This window comes from Podarcis cretensis (assembly GCF_951804945.1).
Source record: "Podarcis cretensis genome assembly, chromosome: 9".
Taxonomy (NCBI): Eukaryota; Metazoa; Chordata; class Lepidosauria; order Squamata; family Lacertidae; genus Podarcis; species Podarcis cretensis.
In genome coordinates this window covers 23,793,766-23,816,096 of record NC_137178.1, presented here as the reverse complement: position 1 = coordinate 23,816,096, position 22,331 = coordinate 23,793,766, and the positions used below count along the sequence as shown (strand labels likewise).

At 40.1% G+C, this 22,331-nt stretch overlaps 2 protein-coding genes across 5 annotated transcripts in view; one reads left to right on the top strand and one right to left on the bottom strand.

Moving 5' to 3' along the window:
- Positions 1-8,101, bottom strand: part of GSTCD (glutathione S-transferase C-terminal domain containing) — a 56,243-nt gene extending 48,142 nt beyond the window's left edge. For both annotated transcript variants that reach the window (XM_079990224.1, XM_079990225.1), the window contains exons 1-2: positions 7,962-8,101; positions 1,227-1,365 (exon numbers count right to left, since the gene is read on the bottom strand). The gene's annotated coding sequence lies outside the window, so the exon portion shown is untranslated. The remainder of the gene's footprint in view (positions 1-1,226; positions 1,366-7,961) is intronic.
- Positions 8,102-8,153: 52 nt separating this feature from the next.
- Positions 8,154-21,564, top strand: INTS12 (integrator complex subunit 12). 3 transcript variants are annotated; one of them, XM_079990282.1, is made up of 7 exons: positions 8,154-8,289; positions 10,589-10,746; positions 11,793-11,945; positions 13,105-13,292; positions 17,095-17,254; positions 18,637-18,789; positions 20,749-21,564. In XM_079990282.1, the coding sequence occupies exons 2-7, from the start codon at positions 10,597-10,599 to the stop codon at positions 21,325-21,327; spliced, it is 1,383 nt and encodes a 460-aa protein (XP_079846408.1). In that variant the 5' UTR covers positions 8,154-8,289; positions 10,589-10,596; the 3' UTR covers positions 21,328-21,564. The 3 variants fall into 3 exon arrangements, with proteins under 3 accessions (XP_079846408.1, XP_079846406.1, XP_079846407.1); XM_079990280.1 differs by having other exon boundaries at positions 13,102-13,292; XM_079990281.1 differs by lacking the exon at positions 8,154-8,289 and adding an exon at positions 8,311-8,851 and having other exon boundaries at positions 13,102-13,292.
- The last annotated feature ends 767 nt before the right edge of the window (positions 21,565-22,331 follow it).

Below are 22,331 nucleotides of genomic sequence, written 5' to 3'. Positions count from 1 at the left end.
AATTATATCTGATTTATGGAGACTATATGCTTAGGATCCTAGACTTGAACATTAGTACATATTTAATAAATCCCATTGACTGTCTTTTTTTTTTTTTAATTACAAATCAGGCTGCAACTCTTGGACGCTAGATGGCACACTTTCAAAACAATTGCAGCTGAAGAACATAATACCATATTAAAAAAACCCTTTACTATACCAAGAACTGTGATTATTTATTCATAATATTTTTTTTCATCTTTAAGTAGAGCTGAAGTGTGTTATCAGCCAATACAGCTACAACAGATCTGCACTGATTTTCCTTTGTATTAATTGTCATTGTTTGTCCAGATGCTTTGCACTGAGGGATGTTTGTCTTATCAAATGCTAATGTTCTGTGTAAACTGTGTCTGGAACTATGTAAAACTTGCTAATTCCTCAGGAATATCACACCTTGGCCTGCCTGAGCCACAGTAACCCCACCTTATGTGTGATGTAATTTCTGGTTGTTTGTCTTTCTCCATGCCAAAATACAAACCCTTAAAAGAGATGTTTCTTCTTGCTTCTGGGTCTCTCTTGCCTCCTTGATAGGAGGCGAGAGAACTCTGTTGCAACAGAAAAATAAAGATCTACCTTGCTTTCACTGCATCCTGCCTCCATCCATTCACCTCTGACCGATCATAGACTTAGGGGACTCAGTCCCTTGTGTAGGAGCCATCCTAGTCTCATGTAGGACCCTGGTAGAGACACATGCCCGACTGGCATGTTCTCTCCCTCCTGGTCGATCGTTCAGGAGCTTCAAAAGCTTTCTTCTGCAAGAACATCACAGCGACTGATGCCAACAGACATCAGCACACTTAGGGATCTGCAGAATGTTTGCAGTTTGCATAACAGAACTCAATAGCTCAGCATTTGGCTAATCTACATTTATTTACATATAATACACTTGGAGCATTCTGACTTAGCTCCTTCCTCTTTCTCATCAGACAGCAAAGAGAAAGAACAAGGACAATAGTCCCACTTCGCGGAACACAGTAACACAAACATCCTGTCTCCGTCACTTCCCACTCTGTGGAGTCAAAACATACACCGTCATGTGACAGACAACAATCCCATGACTGCAATCACGGAGCAGGAATCTTAACACCTTGGGGAGTTGGGCAGTAAAAGCCAACCATCCCTATTTTTCTATATCAACCCCAAAGCTCCAAATATTGGAAACAATTATCTTTCAGAAAAACACTCACCAATTAAAGAGCTAAATGTTCCAAGTGATGGTGTTTTACTGTTCCCCTTTTCAACATCTGTAGTTCAATTACAAAGTTTTAATGGCAGTTGCCTATGAAGGATTTAATCTCCATCTCCACCCTGTTTGCACACTGATCCCTGTAGAGAAAGTCAATCCATTGTAAAGTTGAAATAGAATTAAATTGTTGCCTTTCCCAGTTTTTCAAGTCAGTAAAAATACAGCCTCTTCCATAAGGATACTACTGTATATCTTTTTAAAAATATATTTCATATAAAGAAGAAGTCATACTCATCCAGAGCAGGCTAACTGAATGCTGTCCAGGGCTACATTTATATGATTTCTAATGGCACCTATTTCTGAGTAAAAATGCATAGTTAATGCTAAGTCTCTTAACTTGAAAATAACTCACATTGAAGCAAACTTATAGCTAAATAGAAATAATTTTTTTTAAAAAAAATCAAAGTCTAGAGGGATTTAATAAGAATTGTTGGTGTAGTCAAATCTGGAAAATTAACTTGAAAATTAAGGTGGAGAACAAAGAAAAAAGTTTTTAACTATGTGGCAGAAAAAAAATATATATAGAAAATGATAACCATGTTTGAATGCCTCCTGTGAAATATGCTACTACTTGAAAATCTTTGTAATTTTTCAGCTTCAAGTTAGAACATGACTTCAAGGACAATATACCAATATTTATAAATAAAGGAAATGTTTACCACCCTCAAAGATCAGTAACAATAATTATTATTCCCAGGAATTGTGAATGAAATCACCAAAATTTGTATTTAAAAAATATTATCATCTGTGTGGCGTATGTTTATTTTTAATTCAATTGTATTGCTTCTTAACTTTTGTATGTCATTGAAATATATGTTCTTGGTTAAAGAAATATAGAAAAAGAAATATAGAAAAGATTTTTACTTCTGAGTAAACATATTTAGGAAGTGACAGTACTGATAAACGTTATGAAGAAGCTGGTGCATAAAGGGTGTGAGCAGCCCAATGATTTTATCCGGAGTTATTCAACGCATTACTGAAATGGAGTATACAGCCATGTTTTGCAGAACAGGAAGATCTTTTAACTGCTAGTTCTTCCTCTCTCCTGTTTAATACTGCATGAACTGAGCAATTACGGACCCCTCTCAGCAAACCCTAGGGACGTGATTGTCTCTCGTGTATGTCTGCAGCCTCCGCTTTCTAGTTGGTACTTGTGAGCAAATGCACCATTTATCCTTTTCTTTCACATTAGCAGTGCACTAGAGTTTGCAGAAGAGGGACACAGCTTTCTACTACACTTTTAAACTCATTCTGTGGAGAGCAACAAGGTGACATTCTCAATTAAGAGTGTGCCTAAGGCAACAACATTGTTCCTTATTCACAGAGGGCTTCCGAGCAATGAGTAGAGTTCCATTCAGTGGAGATAAAAATAATAAATTCTGCGAAAATACAGAAGAACCACCAGGCAGATAGTTCTTCATTCTAGCTTCTTCTGTTGTTTGTTATTACTGTATTTACTCGGATCTAATGCTCACCATTTTTGGCCAAACTACGTTGCAAAAATTGAGGTGTGCATTAGATTCGATGGCACATTAGACTTGAGTAAATACAGTACTTAAGCTTTTATCTACATGTCCATTGTTAAGTTTCACAATGGGTTAAACGTCATCATTCCCATTTGTTTATTTGATTTCTGTGTCACCTTTCCTTCAAAAAGTTCAGGGCTGGACATATGTACAGGAAATGTACAGATCTTCCACTTTCTGGCCCTCCACTTTGGTACCTGAGCTCCAGACTTAAACTTCCTCATGGCAATCACAGAATTATCGATAATGGTGTTATTGGCAATTAACATAATTTATTTAAGAGGTGGTCAAGAGCAAAAACATTCTGGAGCATCTCAGCCTTGTTTTGGAAGCTTAATGAACAACCCTATGCAAAGGAGCTGAAATTTGCTGCAAACACTGTAGTACATGATTTAAAAGTACACTTTGGCCTAAATCTTAAATGTAATAATACTACATTCAAAAAGTCACTGGTTATACACAAACAGGTGCACCTCAATACAGGTGCTACCATTATTTTCACCTATGTCTTCCACAGAATATACCAGCTGCAATATAACATGCTCAACTCAGTCTCACCGATATATATTCTGTTGATATTTAAATCAATCAATCATAGATTAATCCTGCAGGCTTTCTTTCATTGTCATTCCCCAAACCATCAAAAGCCTTTTTGTCATAAAACAGATAGTTCAATGGCATTATCTCAAATATTTATCTAGGGAAAAAGGTCTTTTTCAATCTAAGGCAGATGGCAGTGATCAATACAAGCCAGCCTGCTATGTTCAAAGGCCTCCTGCCTTTTATTCCAGCTTAGCTGGTCTCTCAAACAATTGGTTCTGCTTTTAAAACCTAGCACTGCCAGTTTCCTGAGTGAACAAGTCTGTTATTACTATTAAAAAGAAATGCCACAAACAATTTTAAAAAAGAATGCTATTTACCTAAAGCAGGCCAACATGAGAAAGACAGTCTACCCATCACTAAGAAAAGGTATTTTTTAAACAACCATTCTACAAAAATAAGAGGTATGGATGGCTAAACAATTTCAGTATTTTCACGCCCAGAATAGAATGAAACAACAAACTATTCTTTTACAAACTGATTTGCGTAAATTATCCCCAGTTTACAATTCATATAGAATACAAAGCCTGCTCTAGAGGTGATCCAATGCATGTGCCACATTCTCATGTAGTTTCCTGGGAAATTAACCAAATATGTATGTGTGTATACATACATGGGCAGACATGCACACTTGAGCTTCTAAGCAGGAGATGGAAATTTTCCGGCAAGGTACTTTCTATAATTACAGGGTTGTATCCAACATTAGTCATACTCAAAGTAGACCCACTGAACTCAATAGGCATAATTAAGTCCATTAATTTTAATGGGTCTAATCTGAGTGTAGCTTAGTCGGAAAGAACCCAGTTTTTAGGCTATTTGTAGTACAATAACCCCTTCCTTAATGAGTTAATGACAGTAACAAATGCATGGTTTACCAATCTGTCACCAAAGGTACCATAGTCAGGATTTTTGTTTTCTGTTATCCTACACAGGAGCAAGAGGGCCTGGAGACCCAACTACAACCTACCGTATTTTTCGCTCTATAAGACACACCAGACCACAAGTTTTTGGAGGAGGAAAACAAGAAAAAAAATATTCTGAATCTCAGAAGCCAGAACAGCAAGAGGGATCTTTGCGCAGTGAAAGCAGCAATCCCTCTTGCTGTTCTGGCTTCTGGGATAGCTGAGCAGCCTGCATTTGCTCCACAAGACGCACACACATTTCCCCTTACTTTTTAGGAAGGAAAAAGTGAGTCTTATAGAGCAAAAAATACGGTATGTCTGCACTCTTGCCTTGCACTGTGTTGCAGCTGTTTACTCCCAGTTCAGTGGACTAGATGAAAACCAAACTACGGTTTGTAGTGAGAATGACAACTGCATCTCCAAACAGCAAGAGCAGTTATTAACACAACAGAAAATCACTTGCTGAGCAGGACAGTAACTCTCATCTTCTTTACCACAGACAACCTTCTAATTAAGTTGTGACTATGCAAGTAAGACGTACAGAATATAAATAGTATCTCTAACTGCTGGGAGTGAGATAGGATGAGAAATGGAAACCATAGAGAATTGGATCATGGAGTGCCCTCATGCACTGAACAGTTAACTGATAAAATTCACAGCCACAAGATCTGATAGTTTAGATGATTGTCAGAGGGGATTAGATGAATTTAAGAAGCATAAATCTGTTAATGGATACATGTCATGATGGTTATATGCTTCTTCCAGGTTCAGGGGCACCATGCCTCTCCATATTAGTTGCTGGAGAACAATGGGAGAGAGCACCATTGTCGCCTTGTCCTGCTTATGGGCTTCTTGTAGGTATCTGGTTAATCACTGTGACAAAGAAGATGTTAAGCTAGGCATGTCTTTGTCTGATAAAGCAGAAGTCCTTATGGAAACAGCTCCAAATTAACTATATTGCATTATTTTATATAGGACCCTTTGGGGAGCCTTTTAATTAGAAAGTGGGTAAGGGAAAAAATAACATACAGCTGCGCTACATCTAGTTAACAATAGTGATTAACTTAAAAGCTGCATATGGACAATCTCACTTTAGGAGACTGGGAGAACTATTTAAGCATTCACAATCCTTGCATTAAGTTGTGAGTGATTGTGCATGCCCGTACAAATGCATGAGTACAAATGAGTAAGTTTGTATGTCTCCTAAATAATAATAATAATAATAATAATAATAATAATAATTTATTTATACCCTGCCCATCTGGCTGGGTTTCCACAGCCACTCTGGGCGGCTTTCAACAGAGTAGTTAAAATACAGTAGTCTGTTAAACATTAAAAGCTTCCCTAAAGAGGGCTGCCTTCAGATGTCTTCTAAAAGTCTTCTATGCCCATCCTAGTTTGCCTATTGTCAGTCCGTATGGAGAACAGAGACTAGCATATGAACAGCATGTGCACTGCAATCTACACAACTGACTCCCCACCTACTCCCCATGCTAGGTGCAAATTTCAAACTGGATTCAAACTCCACCCTGGTCATGGATTTACTGAGTGCTACATAGTCTCCACCCTACTTCCAATAGATGGGAACAAATAGTAGACTACTTAATTGAAAACAAGCAGTCCTGTACCACGAGGCTGAATTATTCAAGAAGTTGGAATCAACTTAAGCCTTACTTTTATATCCTTGTAATGTGCTTACAATTGGATCTTAAAATTTCAAGCACTCCAAACTCTGTTAATGTGCAGGGATTCTAATCAACAAATAACCAGAATTCAGTAGTTTTTTGCAGATAATCTTTGTGTGTTGCTGTTTAAGATTTATCACTGCTTTGTTGCTTCACACTAGCATGCAGTGTAAACAAACAATCTCTGTTTTAGCATGATGTTTGAACCTGGGATAGTGGAATTGTTTCACTCCAACAAACTACTGTACAATCTGTAACCAAGGTTTACTGTTGGCTGGCTAGCTGTACTTAAAGCAAAATAAACCATGTTCTCCTGACTACTAATGCAGCGGGGCAAAGTAGCCCAGATCACATGTTCATGGTAAACCATTAATGTGTGAACAGTGTAACTGTCTTCCTCTCACTGCTACACATGCTATATTTCAGGAGCTATGCGCTATCCCACACCACAAACCTTTTATTAAGCCTTTGAGAAACCTTCATTGTGGTGGTATATGCTTTTGTGCTTGTGGAAATGAGGCAAGCTCGGTCTCTTCCTTACTCATAAAGGGAAAGGGAAAGGGACCCCTGACCATTAGGTCCAGTCGTGACTGACTCTGGGGTTGTGGTGCTCATCTCGCTTTATTGGCTGAGGGAGCCGGTGTACAGCTTCCAGGTAATGTGGCCAGCATGACTAAGCTGCTTCTGGCGAACCAGAGCTGCACACGGAAACGCCGTTTTCCTTCCCACTGGAGCAGTACTTATTTATCTACTTGCACTTTGACATGCTTTTGAAGTGCTAGGTTGGCAGGAGCAGGGACCGAGCAGCGGGAGCTCACCCTGTCATGGGGATTCAAACTGCCGACCTTCTGATCAGCAAGCCCTAGGGCTCTGTGGTTTAACCCACAGCGCCACCCGCATCCTTACTCATAGCAGAACATAAACATTCAGGAATTTAGGAATACAGTATAGGAAGCTCATACACATACACCATCTACAGTGCCTGCTGGCAGCTTTCTAGTATTTCAAATAGGGTTTTCCAACCTTAGCTGGAAATGCCAGGAATGAAACCACATAACTCTCTTTGCATACAAAGCATTTGCTTTATCACTGTTATAGCCCTTCCTTACATTTTTCATCAGTTACACTGTACAGTGTTGCCACGTGTTTAAAAACCAAAGCATGCACATCTTTCAAAAGTTGCCTGATGTGCAGACATTCAACAGATGCAGCCTCCCACCCAGCTCTACATGCTGGAGGGAAACCCCACCTGTTGAATTTTGGCTGTGCCCCGTGAAATCATCTACTTAATAAGCTCACCAGCAGCCAGTATTCAACAGGTGGAGTTTTGTCGTCGTCCCCCCCCAAAAAAAGGGGGGACACGCTTTGTAAGAAAAAAGCTGGCAATCTTATGCTCGGTCCTGCGCTGAAGCTCAACCCTGTCTGGAAACCAACCACCTCCCTAAATGTATAGGTAGAAACTAAGTGGAGCCCACTGTGCCCAAATCCTTTGGATCACCACCTCACCTCCAGCAGCAAGAGGAGACAGTAGAGGCAGCAATGGGTCGCTGGCACTAAGCAGCTACAGATTTCTGGGAATCGGGTGGGGAGGGCCCCCCCCCCCTTGAAACAAAACCTAGTCCAGGCATAGGCAAACTCGGCCCGCCAGATGTTTTGGAACTACAACTCCCATCATCCCTAGCTAACAGGACCAGTGGTCAGGGATGATAGGAGTTGTAGTCCCAAAACATCTGGAGGGCTGAGTTTGCCTATGCCTGAGCTAATCAGAACCGGCCCTGACTGAGTCTGACCCGAGGGTGAAACGGTGATGCACTCTGCACGCGCTCAGGAGGCTGGATTGCCCAGACCCCATCGCCCCCCCCCATGAATTTCAGCCAAGGGGTGGCGCCCAGCTCCCTCTTCGGTCCTCCTCCGTCGTCGCCCCTCTCCTGCTCCCCCCGGGGACCCTCCGCCAGGCACTTACCCTCAGGAGCTGCTCCCTTATTAGCAGGCAGCCGCCTCCCGGCTTGAAGTCGCAAGCTCCGCCTTTTCCTGCCTTCCGTCATGGCTGCCGCCCGCCGCTTCCGGTGCCTGCCTCCGCGAAGGAGCAAGCGCGGCAGGGCCGGCGGCACCTCCGGGGAGAAAAGCCGGGAGCTTCGCGAGGTGGAGGTCGGGGAAGAGGAGGAGGTTGCGCCGGCCCGACGGGGGCGTCGGCGTCGTCGGCGTGGTTCTCCCGGGCCCTACGAGCGCTCGGCGGGGGAAGAAGGGGCGAGTTTTGTCTACGGGGTTTCCCGGGCGGAGACGCAGCTGAGGTAAAAAGAGCAGGGGCGCGGGCGGGAAGCGCCTTGATCTGTCTGCGGAGCGGCAGAGGGACCTAGTCCCGCCTCTCCCGTTAAAGCGCTTCTTCCCCGCCGCATTCAAACACCTCGCTCCCCTAATCTGACAGTTTATAAAATCCCCGTCTCTCCCGTTAATGTTATTGCCGCTAAACCGCTTTCAGGTGTTGTGGCTTCCCCCTCCCCGCCCCCCTCACAATCAAGCGGTGTATAAAATTTGAGGAAACGAAACAAGCGGTGGTTTGTAACCCTGATGTTAATGCTTGTATAGAGAATGAATCGAGGCGTTCCTTGCCCGGAATTTGGGTCCGCCTTGTTTCGTTTTCAGGCGACATTACAGCTCTTTATATCGTGTGTTGGAAAAAATGTGAAGGTTAAATTTATATACCGCCCTTTATCCGAAGAGCACGGGCGTTTTGCAGCAGAAAAACATAATACAGAACAACAACGAAGCAAATACACTTCCCCATCCTGCCTATTACAGTATTTCAATCATCAGCTCCTGCTTTCCACCCCAGTTCTGGTTTGGTTATTTATGGTTTTTGTCGGTTTGTGCTATTAAGATAGGTTTGTATTATAACATTGCAAAACCCAGTGCTTTTTTTCTTTTAAAAAATTGCTTAGGGGGACAGTAAATGGACCAAAGTACAAAGATTCACAAAATGTTTAGGGGTATGCGTATCCCTGCTTCCCTCCAGAAAAAAGCACTGGCGAAACCTAATAAAAATTACTTTAAAAATAATAATCACAACACAAATCAATGCATAGTGTGAAGAGCTTTGTATCATCATGATAATTTTATTATTTATACCCCCCACCCATCTGGCCATTTTCTACCAGCCACCTTGATATTGATGGGTTGCAAACACATAAAAACACAACACAAAAAAGAGTCTTGTTGGGTCAAACCAAAAGGCCCATCTAGTCCAGCATCCTATTATCACGGTGACCAGCCCAATGCCGCCATTGGGAAGCCCACAAGCTGCACCTGGGTGCAACAGCGCTCCCTCTCCCTTTGTGCTCTCTGGGAACTGGCATTCAGAGGCATAATGCAGGCATAGGCAAACTCGGCCTTCCAGATGTTTTGGGACTACAACTCCTGTAGGGGTCAGATGGCATTACCATGAGGAATTATAAAATATACATCAAGCCATCGTGTCTACGATGAAAACATTGTGTTGACTGGGTTTGATATATTGACGATCATTTCTGATTAAATCCCATAAGATTCTACATTCATGTCTTTTTGATGCCCTTTTGCCTCTACTGCCCATTTCTCTCCCCTCACATGTCACGTACACAGCAGCTCAGCAGTTGCTTCGCCAGGCAGGCATCCTGGGCCATAAAGATTGTGGGCAAGCTTATTTGAAGTAGCTCTCTAATGTATATTAATCTTAGGATGTTAATCTTAGGGCAAGGAAACAGATCTCACATTAAGGTGATAATGGTCACTGTCCTCCTGGCCATCCTCCTTATCATGTGTATTGCTTGTTTATTACCTCCGGGGTTGCCAGATACTCTTCTTTGTAGTTCTCAACTTATTTTCCCCAGAAATATTTGTGCTTAATTAGTTTTAGTAGTTTAACTTTCTCCCCACGTGGGTTTGTGGAATTGCTCAGAAGAAATCTGATTGGTTCTTACGAACACTCTGTAAAAAGCTCTTTTGTGAATAAAATGGCCTGAGCGAGGGGCTGCTGGATCCGGACAAGCACAGAGAGACACGATTATATGCACCCTTCCCATAGTCTTGCTGGTTCAAGTCTCTGTGTGTATTCTTATTAACCAGAGTTCAATCCTTCCTTTACTTTGCAAACGCAACAACTCCCATCATCCCTAGCTAACAAGACCAGTGGTCAGGGATGATGGGAGTTGTAATCCCAAAACATCTGGAGGGTGTACCAAAACATCTGGAGGGTGTACCTCTCATTCTGGAGGTAGCCTTATGCTTGGTAGCTGCTGGTAGCCTTATCCTCCATGAATTTGTCTAAACTTTAGAAGCCATCCAAGAGGATGTCATTATTGCATCTTTTGGCATCTTTTTGGCATTACTTGGAGTTCCTGGACCAAGGTCAGGGTTTTAAACGTTGGTATATACCGTAGTTTTCCATGTATAAGACACTTTTTAAAATTATAAACTAATGTTAAAAATTGGGGTTTGTCTTATTCTTTTGCTAAGAATAAGGTGACAGATTTCCTCTAAAGAAACTTGTACTTTTGGAGGGGGGCATATATTTGTTTAAAGTTCTGTTCTTTAATTATTTATTTTCATTTAAAGATATTGCTATGGCTGCTACTCTGAACTTGGAGCTAGACCCCATATTCCTGAAAGCTCTGGGCTTTCTGCATTCAAAGAGCAAGGATTCAGCTGAAAAGCTAAAAGCACTACTGGATGAATCTTTGTCTAGGGGGATTGACTATCGCCCATCACAGAAGGTACTGGAGTGAATGAATGAAATGTGTTAGATATATCTGTGCTATATTTAACTTCTGAAATGGGAGCCTCTTTCCTATTACTCGAGGAAGCCAATAAGAATTGAAAAGAACTTAAAAAATAATCAGTATTTACTTTCATTTGTCTGTACATTTGCATTCTGATCCAGTACATGTATATTCAGAGGTGAGCCCCACTGGGTTCAACGGGCTTATTTCTTGTTAAGACTGCTTGGGACTTAGAATCCTATTCTGAATATTAGAAATCAATGAAAAATAGAATTTGTAGCCAGTGAGCAGAATGTGGCTCAAGTAAGTAAGGAGCGGTGGTGGTGCTGTGAGGCATGTTTCAGGTTCTTTAAAGCACAGGAACAAGAACTGCTGTTATAACAGACCTACCAGATTTCTTTCATCTGGGCTCCAGAAGGCCATTTTAATGGTTCTGATGTGTTGCTACTGCCCTCAGCATTGTTACTTGTTCCTTCACTAGTAAAGGTTTGGCCAGTGGGTAAGTTCTGCTTAGCCTTTGTAGTACCACGAGTGATAGATTGACCTGGTAGCTGATTTCATTGTTGACTTGGGATGTAAAAATAAAACCTGATAGCAGAGGAGAGAGAAGTTCTGGCTTGCATAGTAGAAGTGCTGACATTACTGTCAAAATGGCCCAGATCCTTAGCATACACAGGCTGCTGCCATCTTCTACTTAAATAATTTTGTGTAGGATTGGCATGCAGGTGGCTGAACAAAAAAAACCCCTGCTGCTTTTAAAATGCCTATACTATCTGTATTAAAGAATCTCTTATTTCCTCCGCTTTGTTTGGCACTTTAGGGCAGGGGTAGTCAACATTGTGCCCCCTGGATATTATGTATGGCAGTTCCCATCCTCCTTGACAGCTGGCTGTGCTGGCAGGGGAAAATGGTATTTGGGGTTGGGGTAACATTTTAAACTTTGTCACCTCTCAAAGTGAAAACAAAATTGTTTTGATCTGAGCATAGCAACTATATCTAATATTACCATTAATACAACATTATTGTTATGCTTTATACAGGAGGTAGATCAGCCCAAAGTATCTATTACAAAACCAGTTTCTGTTAAGCAAGAGCCTAAGGCTTCCTCAAACCTTCCTTCAGGTAGCAATAATGGCAAGCCCATTGCGGCCGAAAAGGTGAAAAAAGAAGCAGAGAAGAGGTCTGCTGATAAAGTAAGTTCTACTGCTACATGTAAAGCATTATTTGGATAGGAATTTTAAGGGTTACATATTTGTATTTGCAAAAACTGACTCTTTATTATTTCTTGCTTTGGGGGTGGCATTAATCCTTGTGTATGAATGTGTTCTGCTTTGCTAGCTGTGTCCTCTCCATAGTTAATTGCTCACTTCTTTCAAGAGTAGGAGCTGTGTGCTTTCTCTTCTATGCAGATTGTTTAGTTTTCAAAGGGCGCCCTTTTCCTTGTCTACAAATTCCTTAGCAGCTTTCCAGTGCTGCAGGCTGACAAGCAAGCGTGTTAATTTTGCTTGGGCTTTGTTTATTTTGCCTCGCTTGCAATTTCACTTTACCCACCACTGTTTTTGACTGCATGACAGCAGGGCTTCTATTTAATGCAAGGCTGTAATTAAATCTAGCTGGTGCTAGCATGGAAATTAAGAGCAAGAATGATGGGCCTGGGAGCATCTTAGTTCAGCCATGAGGTTGCTTGGGTAGCCTTAGATTAACCACTACCTCTCAGCCTCAACAAACTTGCCCCATTTATAACATGAGGTAAGAATACTGGTGTGCCATGCATACCAGGGTAACAAACAGGTATAGAGCGTCCTTGTAGGAATGAAGTGCTCTTAATAAATCAGGAAAATCATTTTAGTATTCATAAGTAAGAATTCATTTCATTTTAAGGGACCTACAAACTTGGTAAGGCATTTAATCCAGAAGATTAAGTTATGAATAATACACCTGATCTTCAGATGATCCATTCTGCTTCATATTATTGGTAATGGAGTAAGATCAGAGTAATACTAAACTATGAATCTGCTGGAAGAAAAAGCCTGAGGCACTTTTTCCAAATGTTTTAAGCAACAACAGCAAACTACTTTGATTTCAATGTGCCAGTACACTTTGGTTCCTTTTACAGTGGCAATAAATATGTTTATCAGTATTACTGGACTTCTGTAATTTTCAGAGCACCTCACATTCTACATAATTTGGAGAAATGGGGGTGGGGAAGGTTATGTTAATGAATGTAATGCATTCTGTAAATTTTGTGTTATGCAATGAATATGCTTTCTTTCAATTATAAACTGATTTCCTATTTACTTGCTCGAAGCTTTCATGTTTTCACTATCACTGTGTGTGTATATCATTCAGCAGATAAAGCTGGAAAGCAGTGAAGGAGTTGACATGCCAAAGAAACCAAGACTAGAAAAGCCAGAGGCTCGTTCATCCCCAATCACAGTACAGACTAGCAAGGATTTGGCCATGGCAGACCTTTCAAGTTTTGAAGAAACTAGTGCTGATGATTTTGCCATGGAGATGGGTTTGGCTTGTGTTGTTTGCCGGTGAGTTTGGTAAAATTTGGCAATTGCAGCAGATTTATATGGTGTAATTGACCATTTTGTTGTCAATTCTAAATAGTCACTTTTCTTTATAAGCCAAGCAGTAATTTCTAATAGGATTTTCCTATGGTTCATGAGACCTAAAAATTAAATAATAAATTATGTCTGTAGTTTTCAGACTAGCAGCCCAAGCTTGTGCATGCTCACTTTTAGGTAAATATCACTGAGTAAAAAAGGATTTACTCCCAGGTAAGCGGGTATAAGAATGTAGCCTTAATTCGCTTTGTTGTTGTGTTTGTGGTTGGTGAGGGTATTTTGTGGGCGTGCCTAGGTTTTGTTTTTAAGCATATGGGTATTCAGTTCTAACTGAATGTTCATGCTGCTGTTTTAATGCAGTATGAGAAACAAGTTCACATTGCACAGCAATATATTGCAGATTTATTAAGTTAATGAAAAAAAAAAGAAATATTTGGGTCAAAATCTGTCCTCTACTTCAGCTACTAATATCATAGTCGCTTTGGGTTTGCAGAAGATGCCTTTGTGTAATGCACTGCATATCTATGCAACTTGAAAATCTTAAAATCTCAGGTATCTTTCATATATTAAAGACTTTTGACTTCACCAAGCAAAGGAATAGGGCTGTGTTCAGTCTTCAAATTGCTCGCTTCAGAAGTTCACCCTAAGTAATCTCATTGAATTCTAGGTTACTTCTCTTGAGTAAATATGACTGAAGGGGGTGGGGTGGCAGCCTGGGCTCAGACAATTGTTGAATTTAACTTTATGTATGCATATAGGCTAACCAGAGGCATGAAACTGTCAGTAGTAGAATAAGTATAAATATAAAAACCATGGTAGTCTGTAGGGAGACCTTAAATAGCTGTTCTGCTTAACAAATATTGTTAAGCCACTCTCTGGTTTCCAAGTGTAACTAAATATTCAAAAGCAAAATGTTCTTTGTGATTTGCAAGTGGCACTTCAATCCTGTCAAAGTAGAGGATTTATTAGGGAGAAACCTATATACCTTTTCAAGAACTCTTCTATATCATACCATATATATTAATGATACTGTGTTTTATTTAAGGCATCAAACTCTTTCAACTGTTTCCATTTCAAACCAGCTTCAAATGAAATTTGGTTTTCACAATTTTTGTCACACAAAGTTTTTATGTTTCATTTGGCGTGGAATTTTTAAAATCTCACCAGTTATTTTATAGATTTAAAATAAGAAGGTATGTGTCATATAGTTGGAAGATCTTAAAATTTTGTGATCCAGTTTATTTTATTTTATTTTTTAAAGAAATTGTAGCTGCTCTATTTAGCAGTCAAGGCTGTAAATCCCTAGCACATTTCCTAGGAAGTAAGCTCAGCCTGCTTAGAATCACACTGCACATACTCCAGAATTGGCACAAGATTTTTCTGATTTGTTTTCAAATTAGCCCACCTTTTAAAAAACTGTTTCTGAAGCCATCTGAATATTATATTCTGTCTTATTTTCCTGTTAAATAAAGGAATAGCATATTTCTCTTACCACATCCACCTGCAAATAGAGTTTCCATGGTTACCTATGTACCTATACCATGGGGATATGTGCCAGAGCAGCTTAGTAGTAACCTGATTTGTCATCTAAAAGTAGTAACGGTTTGGGAAATTGTGTTTGGCTGACTCCAAGCCATATTTCCCTTAATGTATATTTTCCAAATTGTCATTTATATATTTTTCCAAGAGAAGAACCCCCTCCCCTGGCATAGTAGTAATGTTTTAACTGTTAAAAACATAGCACCTTGACTACTTTGATCAAAGCTGCTGCTAGAATTATCCCATTTTGCATAACAATACATTAGGATAATGCCTTTCAATTCTGTATGCTTTCTTTCCCCCTTTACATCCTGTGCAAACTTCCTGGGTGGCATCTAGCAGTGAGCAGACGTCCACTCACAGAGAGGGACTTCTTTTCCTCTTTGTCACATTGTAGGTCCCTGTAGGTCCCCAAAATCTGCTCCAGCGGGTTGGGGGGGACCGAGGAGCAGATTTGGGGCATGCAGGAGGCAACAAGGGGAAGAAGAGGAAGGGGAAGTACTGTTGTTCAAGATGGAGTCTGTTGCACAGTCTTGCTCACATCATTGTCTCTCACTGTTTCTTCTTGGAGGTCTCCTTTTTTAATCTGTCATTATTCTAAGATTTGGCTCTTCTTCCACAACTAAATCAGTTTTTTGTTGTAAGTGGGCTCTCCTTGCTCTGATGTTTTCCATTATCTAAATGGACTGGATCCAGTCTTCAAACTGTATAACTTGTGGTGACAGTTTGGACAGTTTTCTTCCCAGTTAGATTTACATAACTCAGATAGTAGCAGTCAGCACTGAATACAATAGTAATAAAATAAGAATTAGTCATGGTAGTAGTAGTTCAGTTTTGACCCTACTTTGCCGCTTTGGAAACAGCTGACATTGGTCCAGATACTTCAATGACTGCTTGATATGACTCTGGGCTCAAGGCCAAACTGCTTTGGGGAAAGAAAATATTTCTCTCCCCCCCCTTTTTTTTTATTATGAAGAAATCAAAATAGCTATACTTTTTATATAAATGATTTGGTAGCATAATAGCACATCTAGAGTGGATAAATCTGCCACATAGATCTGGAGATTTTTGTGAAGGGTATCTTCAAAAAAAACTTTTTTAAGGAACCCTTTGTAACTTCCTTATTTTTTGGCAGAATTGGATGAAATTTGCAGACATCCTGAGGACTTTTATGGAAGACTCCATCTATCCTAGTATTTTATGGGCAATTTGTATGAAACCATCTTAAATGAGAGAGGTACCCATTGGTAATAAACCAAGTATATCTAGTGCTTTTCCTACTATACAGCTTTTTAAACTTGATTTTTTTGGGGAGATGAAAAGTAAAGAGAATCATTTTCTTCCCGGTGGCTTTGTGGGCAGCAATTCATTATTAGTGTATCTAGGCACACAGAGCAAGCAAAATGTTTTGAGTTAGGGAGCAGGTTGGCCTGGGCAAGTTTCCTCTTTTTGTACAGAAACAGGCTTGCCAGGGCATATCCTGTTCTCTGAGGAAAGATCCTATAATCCTTAGCTTCCTTTTCACTTCTTTATCTATCCCTCATACCCACTTTTAGATAGTTTAGGTTCCTCAGAGCTGGGGCCATCTTCTGAACATAGGCTTCATTGTGATGCACATGGATGTTGTTCTGCTGAGAAGTATTATGAATAGCCCTTTGGAGGCAGCTTTGGAAACACTCAGACTCTGTTTTGAGAGGAAATGTTAGCTGTTTGACAGTGGAATGGACCCCTCCCTTGAGGTGGTGGACTCTGCTTCCTTGGAGGTTTGGATGGCCATCTGTCATGTATGATTTAGTTGAGGTTCCTGCGTCACAGGGGGTTGGACTAGATCAGGAGTCAGCAAACTTTTTTAGCAGGGGGCCGGTCCACTATCCCTCAGACCTTGTGGGGGGGGGGCAGACTATATTTTGAAGGGAAAAAATGAACGAATTCCTATGCCCCACAAATAACCCAGAGATGTATTTTAAATAAAAGGACACATTCTACTCATGTAATAGCACCAGGCAGGCCCCACAAATAACCCAAAGATGGATTTTAAATAAAAGGACACAATCTACTCATGTAAAAACACGGCAACTCCTGGACTGTCCGCGGGCCAGATTGAGAAGGTGATTGGGCCGGATCCGGCCCCCAGGCCTTAGTTTGGCTACCCATGGACTAGAGGAACCTCAGGGTCCCTTCCAACTCTACAATTCTATGACTCTTGGGCCATACATTTTGTGCTTTGCAGACAAATGACGGTTACTTCAGGAAATCCATTAGTAGAGTGCCAGGAATGTCATAATCTCTACCATCAAGATTGCCATAAACCTCAAGTGACAGACAAAGAAGTGAATGATCCTCGCCTAGTGTGGTATTGTGCTCGATGTACCAGACAAATGAAAAAAATGGTAAGAAGTCCCCCCCCCCCTTAGAATAATTGATAGCATGCAGTGAGCCACTAATTGGGTTCTTTAAGTAAGGAATTTCTTGACTAAATATAAAAAAGGGGAATTAGGAGGGAGGAAGGTTGATGGAATACATTTTCCCCCTATATTGATTTATTGTCAAGTAAGAAATGCCTTAATAAATAGTTATATATGCTTTTTGAAGTCTGCTGGTGTATTTTTAGCTGCTGCTGTATTGATTTTTATATCTTAATATTTCCCATGCCAAAGGTAGGTGTTTGGATTACAAAAAATGTAAAAGTCAGGCAAGGTCATTGGAGCACGGGAAGAAGGAATCAGCTAAATGAATCAATAACCCCCTACTCTGTGCACTTATGTCCTGAATGGATTGCTCTCTGCAAATTATCTTTTAAGTAAGAGAAAGTAACAAATATTGGGCTACATTAACCATCTTTAGCTCCTGTAGAATCTTTATCTTTCATAGAAGATGAAAGGCTTCTGTTTCATTGCTTCTCTCTGGGGACATGCCTTTTTGCATGTTAATTGAAGATATGGGAAGAATATACCATTCCTGCCATTTTAAAAGTTGGTTAATAGAAGGAACATTTCAGTGTTAGAAAAAAAAATGCGCTTCTCGTAACTTCAATTTAAAAAACAAACAACCATGAAAGAATCACTCAAATTACAGGTAAACTCCTGTATCTTACTTTTGAAATCATATAATACTTAGCTTAGATGCTAATATCCACGAAACCATAATCTGAACTGGGCCATTGACTGATAAAACAGCAATATGACCTAGTCTATTTAAAAAACAAGCAAACTTTGTAATGTTAAAAAATGTAAATGTTGACTTATTTTTTCTTAGATTGCACCAGCCAACAAATATACTATTTGAAGGACCTCATCCTTTAATATGTTGGGATGGGGTGTTGACATTTGAATGGGTATTGCACTGCTCATTGCATTTGCTATTCTGCAGTTAGGAATAAATTCATATAACCCTGTCTTTCTTATGACTTGTTTGACTTTTGTGATTGATGCCAAAAGAGAGCAAAACCACACCTATTATTAGAATCCACCCCATACTAGTTTTCCAGTTCTGTTTCCTTTGACTAAATGCTTCCACCTTACCCACTTGTACTTTTTCCATTTTCCTTGCCATTCTTGCTGCTCTTTTCCCAAATTTGGGTTCTTGATTTATGTGCCCATTCTCAAACCTTTTATTTCCATGCAGCTTAAAATTCCACACTCATCTTTCTTTCAACTGTCCCTCATGCTTTATCATGTCCAGTGATGAATATTTGCATTGACATTGCTAAGTCATTTCATTTTGTTTTTAATTCTTTCCATATAAAGAATGATAACATGTGTAATTTATACAGGCTCAGAAAACACAGAAGCCTTCTCAGAAGCCAGCCCCTGCTGTAGTTTCAGTAGCTCCAGCTGTGAAAGACCCGCTGATAAAGAAACCAGAAATTAAGCTAAAGATGGAGACAACGTCAACTTTCCTAGCATTTAAGAGGACAGAAGTCAAGGTACAGTACATAATATGTTTTGTGGAAAAAATAAGTTATTTTATTGTGTTTAGCACAGGTCTCCCTCCCCCTCCCTAATATCACACATACCTCATTAGAATCCAAAACCGAAGCACTTTTATTTTACACTACTAGTTTGTCCATAATTCTGAATGGGTGATAAAATATGTCTTCCATTTGGATAGCAGCCCTCAATAAAATACTGAATTCATCCTTTCTAATTTATAAGAATCATTTTGTGTTTGATTTGGTAGACTGAAGGGGTAATCTGCATTTCTTCCGAGGCTTAGATAAGATGTAAGAATAATTTTGGCTGTTCTTTTCATCCCACTTGTGGGGAATGCAGAAAGGTTGGAAGGGCCTAATTGATTTATACTGGAATTTATAAATCACTTTTCCACATCAGACTGATATATAATAAAATAATTAAAATTCAGTTTTGAACAGTTGAAATAATAATTAAAACTAAAACTAGTCTTATCTCACTATCAGCTGAAGAAGTGATGAAAACAAGCCAGGGGGATAGCTCGCAGAGACTATAATAAAAGCCTTGGCTTCTACTATTGGCTTTCTGGATTAGGAAGCTTTCCAATGCTTAAGCTGACAAGCTCCAAGGCTGCACAGCTTCATTTTTTCCAAAGCTTAAGGGCATCGCTGGGCTTGCCCACCAGTAACTGAAACCTTACAGAATCCCTGTTCTGTTTAAGCTGAAATTAGTATGTAGGATTTTTGAACAAATGGAAAAGAGGACTTTTTAAGCCAATCTAATATTGTAGTGTATCATAGTCAACATTACAAATCAATTCAGACCTGGAGGCAGGGGGGGAAAGATTTAATTTTCAAAGAGTTCTCTAATAACACGTGTAATTATTGACCCATTTCCGAATCAATGTGTTGGGAGTTTTAAGAAATGATCTTTAGAAACAAAGATCAAGAAGTTCAACATTGCCATGTTCTTATACAGCATCCATTCATTTCCATGGGAAATTGTGCAGCAGAATTCCTAGTTGTTTGTGCCCAAAGTTTGTGCAAGTGTGATCTATGTTGAGCTGAAGTGTAGATGAGTTCTTTAGTAGGGTTTTCCTGGTGATTGCCTTCCAAACAACTTGTCAGAAGCCTGGGCAAATATTTGCAAGGCATTGCAGACAGCCAACTTTACTGTCTATTAAGGCTAAATAGAAGTAATTCCCTTTTTCAAAACATGCAAAACAGATGAAGTCTGTATCTGGGAATTCACATTTGTTGTCCTGATAACAGCAATTTCAGGTAATAGAAGAATAGCCATGGGTTCTGCTGTTTATCTTTTTAATTCCCAAGTGCTGAAGTTTTAGGTGCTGCAGATTGTTTTGTCATTTTTACATCGGAGTGAAGGATCATTGTGCTTATTTAATTCTTAGGTAAAAATGTTGGTGTTGTCTTAACCTGGAGAATTAAGATATACCTGCCACTTTGTGCCCTCTGGTTTTTTTGATCAAGCTGATTTGGGATAATACACTGCTTCCTAGATTCATCTGTTTCAGTGTATCTGAAGAAGTGTGCATGAACACGAAAGCTTATACCAAGAACAAACTTACAATGGTACCTCGGGTTAAGTACTTAATTGGTTCTGGAGGTCCGTACTTAACCTGAAACTGTTCTTAACCTGAAGCACCACTTTAGCTAATGGGGCCTCCTGCTGCTGCTGCACCGCCGGAGCACGATTTCTGTTCTTAACCTGAAGCACTATTTCTGGGTTAGCGGAGTCTGTAACCTGAAGCGTCTGTAACCTGAGGTACCACTGTAGTTGGTCTCTAAGGTGCTACTGGACAATTTTTTTTAAAAAAAATTATATATTGCACTACTTCCTGTTGATTTATTTTCTAATACCAAGAATGTGAAAAATATTATTATTCATGCTGGTCTGTGTTCTGCAGGGATCAGCTTTAACTAATGTGGAGTTTGTATTGGTCTTTATTTTAGACCTCGGCAGCTATTTCTGGCAACTCCAACAGTGCCAACGTTTCCTCCTCGTCAACCAGTGGCCTTACAGGATGGGCAGCTTTTGCAGCAAAAACGTCCTCCGCAGGTCCATCAACAGCCAAGTTGGGATCCACAACCCAGAGTACTAGCAGCAAGCCAGCTACTGCCTCAAATAATCAAAAACCTGTGGGTTTGTCAGGGTTGGCAACAGCCAAAGCAGGGCTAGGCTCAAAAATAGCAACGCCTAACAGTGGCACAACCCCTGTTCCGTTTAAGCCCCTGCCCCCTCTCACATTGGGAAAAACAGGTCTTTGTCGTTCAGTTAGCAGTGACAATGTAAGCAAAATAGGGCTCCCAAGTCCAAGCAGTTCAGCTCCAAGTATCAGCCAGGCTGCTGGTGGAAATGGAAGTGGTGGAACAGCAGGCAGCAGTGGGAGCAGCACCAGCAAAGCAAGTACAGAATCTGGCAATCAGTCCCCTTCTCTGAAGGGTCCTACTTCTCAAGAATCACAGCTCAACGCTATGAAAAGGTTACAAATGGTAAAGAAGAAAGCTGCTCAAAAGAAGCTAAAGAAATAATAGAAGTATCTGATGAAGTGCAAACACGTCTCTGGGATCAGTTGAACAAGAGAGTAATAAAGTCCTATAATAAAAGCTACAATCAGATGTCTTTATTTGGTGGCAGAAGTTGTGCTTTCAAGTCGAAGCAGAATTGGATTTTCAGGTAATGCCATATACTGAACCTGCTTCAGACCCAAAGCCTAAGAGTCTGAACTATTTCTTTAAAATATTTCAATAAAAATATTGTTTGAAATACATGTGACTTAGCACTTTTCTCTATAATTCCTCTTAAGAGGAGTTCATATAGGAGGGGAGGAGGTGTCTTAATGCCAGCTTTACACACATTTTTGGTGATTTTCACCATGCAACAAGCCTTCCATTTCTGTGAACATCTCAAATTGCATGGGCAGTTATGTACTGATTGAGATTTATTTAAATGGAGGGCTACACTCACACCCAATGATGCGGCTTTCACATTAGGACTTGCCTTCCCTCCTCATCCATATAGCCCCCTCCCATGAGCATCCTTTACCTCCTCTGAAGTGTTGAGACATCCTATAGAGTACAAGGGGGTTGAGATTGAGAGAGCATCAAGTAACCATTGGGCGGGCAGGCAGGCAGGTAGGTATCATCGCCTGCTACATAACTTTATTTGAAGATAAGGAAAACAAGTTTTTCAGATTTGTAGAGAAAATGGAATAGGATGCTTGACAAGTGCAAGTCAACAGCTGTGTAAGAGGAGCAAGGGCAAGAATGAAAAGAGGTGTACTTTGTTTTTAAAGATCATGTCCTTTAATAGCAGCAATAAAAATGCATGCGAATGACTGCTGTCATAAAGTATTGAAACCTGTTTTTTGTTTTATGATGACACATGTCAAGATCCATGATTTGCAACAAAATGATGACCTAAGATAATCACAACACAGCAAGCATTTAGACAACAAGTATTTGTAAAAATACATTTTATTAAAAGCAAATACCGTATTACTCTGAGTCACGGACATTGCTGTAGTTTAAATTCA

Excerpts from the sequence above, each read along its gene's own strand:
- INTS12 (XM_079990280.1), top strand. The coding sequence starts at position 10,597 with ATGGCTGCTACTCTGAACTTGGAGCTAGACCCCATATTCCTGAAAGCT. Across the intron at positions 13,293-17,094 it reads TTGGCTTGTGTTGTTTGCCG|ACAAATGACGGTTACTTCAG; the intron begins GTGAGTTTGGTA and ends TGTGCTTTGCAG. Across the intron at positions 18,790-20,748 it reads TTAAGAGGACAGAAGTCAAG|ACCTCGGCAGCTATTTCTGG; the intron begins GTACAGTACATA and ends TCTTTATTTTAG.